The sequence below is a fragment of the Scylla paramamosain genome, chromosome 39 (assembly GCF_035594125.1).
Source record: "Scylla paramamosain isolate STU-SP2022 chromosome 39, ASM3559412v1, whole genome shotgun sequence".
Classification (NCBI taxonomy): domain Eukaryota; kingdom Metazoa; phylum Arthropoda; class Malacostraca; order Decapoda; family Portunidae; genus Scylla; species Scylla paramamosain.
In genome coordinates this window covers 15,366,999-15,369,385 of record NC_087189.1, presented here as the reverse complement: position 1 = coordinate 15,369,385, position 2,387 = coordinate 15,366,999, and the positions used below count along the sequence as shown (strand labels likewise).

Sequence of the window (2,387 nt, the reverse complement as noted above, 5' to 3'; positions counted from 1 at the left end):
TCACAATCTCCTCATTCATTATTTACTTCTGCATTTAGATTTTCGCCGTGCATGATGTTTATTTTTTGTCCGCAGTTTAAGTGTTAATGGAGACTACTTTCTTAATCCATTATCGTTAATCCAGACTGTTTTTAATCCTCTTTCGTTAATCTCGAGTATTTTTAATCCTCTACTCTTAATCCAGAGTATTTTCTTAATGTACTATCTTTAATTTCGGCTATTTTCTTAATTCAGTATCCTTAATCGATACTATTTTTCTTAGTCCACTAGCCTTCATTCCGACTATTTTTTTAATCCAGTATCTTTAATTCTGAGTTTTGTTCTAATCAACTATCCTTAATTCTAACTATTTTCCTAATCCATTATCCTTAATCCAGACTTTTCCGTTAATGTACTATTATTATTGTGAAATTCTTCACAATAATAATAATAATAATAATATTTTCTTAATCCACTATCCTTAATCCAGACTATTTTCTTCATTTAACATCCTTAATCCGGAACACTTTGTCTAATGTCCTTAATCCACATTATTTCTGTACCCAGGTCACTACTCCTATTTTCTTTTTGTGAGCTACATTTGTGCAGGCTTTTTAATATTTTTTTTCCTTCTGCTGATCTCCATGATACATAAAAAAAATAAATAAAAAAATAAAATAAAATAAGTAAAAAAAAAAAAAAAGAAAAAAGAGGGGAGAGGGGAAGCGGGAGCGCGGCTCGCTCAGTGAGGGAAGACGTCGAGGCAGAATTGTTTTCTGTTGAGCTTCAACGTCATGGTCGAATCAACATAATGTATTGCTGCTCGTAATTTACAGAGCAGCGGTCGTCCAAACACAAAGTCGAAGTCGCTAACCCCCTGGTTGGTGTTCATCTGCACTGTGAGTGTGCCGCTGCCAAACTGCAGAATGACTCGTGTCGGCAGCGCAGTCTCGCTTCCTGTCCTGCACCGCACGTTGTACCGGCCGATCTTGGTGATAGAGAATGGTATAGTAGAGCATGTGTCCAGCAGCACCATCAGCGGCTCCTCGACGCCTTGTGCTTGTGCGGCAAACGCGAACACTTTCCCTTCGCGCCCTGGCTGAGGTCTCCGCCGCAGACGTTCCGGGTGACGCAGGAACAGGGTGCTGCTACCGTCGTGATGGAAGTCCTGCCGCATCTCAGCCTCCTGCAGGCGGCTCATGGACAGCACTATCACGTCGTTGCGAGAGGTGATCTCCGCCTCCTTTGGAAACACCAACATGGGCGTATTGACCGCAAGGCCGTCCTTCAGCACCAACAGTACCTCGTCGAGCATGATCACGTCCAGCAACAGGATGCCATTCCAGGTAGAGAAGAGTATTTTTTCTGTCTTCTCGCGGCCCGTGAGGAGGCCCGCTCTCTTAGCCAGTGACAGGAACATGATGCTGGCTGAGGCGCCGGTGTCAAAAAAGACAAGACATGGATGGCCGCGCACGGTCGCATCCGTCATGTGTCCTTCCTCAAGATGAACACGGCAGTACTCGCTCACACTCCTCTTCTTTTTGACTCTTTCGGCCTCCACCTTCAGCTTCAGCACGTTGCTGCTGTCCCGCCCTCCCCTCTTCCTGAGGTGATCAAGGATACGCTTATAATTCTCCAGCGGCCTCCTCTTCTTTGGCTCTTTCTCTTCCCCCTTCCCCTTTTTCGCCTGGGTTTCATGTTCCTCCTTGTCCTGCCTCTTCCTTTTCTTGGCCTGTGTGTCATGTTTCTCCTTGTCCTGCCTCTTCACTTTCTTGGCCTGGGTGTCATCTTCCTCCTTGTCCTGCCTCTTTCTTTTCTTGGCCTGACTGTCATGTTCCTCCTTGTCGTGCAACTTCTTCGTGACCTGGGTGTCATGGTCCTCTTTGCCCTGCCCCTTTCTCTTCTTGGCCTGGCTATCATGGTCTTCAATACTCTTACCTTTCCTCTTCTTGGCCTGGCTCTCACGTTTCTCCGTGCTGCTCTTTTTGGCCTGTTCCTCGTAGTCTTCATTATCCTTCTTGTTCCATTTCTTGATGCAGTCCTTAATCCGTTTACAGCACTCCATATTCCACCCTTTCCTTCGGTTTTTCCTGCCTTCTCCCTTGGTGTTTTTGTGTTGGTTCTCGTGATCTTCCTTGTCCTTGCTTTTCTCTTCCTGCTTCTCGTGATCCTTCGTGTCCTTCTTCCTCTTCTTGTCTTGGTTCTTGTGGTCCTCTGTGCCCCTCTTCGTCTTCCTGTCCTGCTTCTCGTGGTCGTCTGTGTCCTTCTTCGTGTTCTTGTACTGCTTCTCGTGGTCTTCCGTGTCTTTCTTGGTCTTCTTGTTCTGGTTTTCATCGCCCTCCATGTCCTGCTTCTTCCTCTTCTTGTTGGGGTCTATAATCGGATACAAATATTCCATCCTCATCCGC

At 45.8% G+C, this 2,387-nt stretch overlaps 1 protein-coding gene across 1 annotated transcript in view; it reads right to left on the bottom strand.

Annotated features, from left to right (window-relative positions):
* Nucleotides 1-721: 721 nt before the first annotated feature.
* Nucleotides 722-2,387, bottom strand: part of LOC135092330 (trichohyalin-like) — a 1,920-nt gene continuing 254 nt past the window's right edge. The window contains exon 1 of the mRNA XM_063990782.1: nucleotides 722-2,387. This exon is cut by the window's right edge and continues 254 nt beyond it. Within this exon, the coding sequence (XP_063846852.1) occupies nucleotides 722-2,387 (1,666 nt within the window).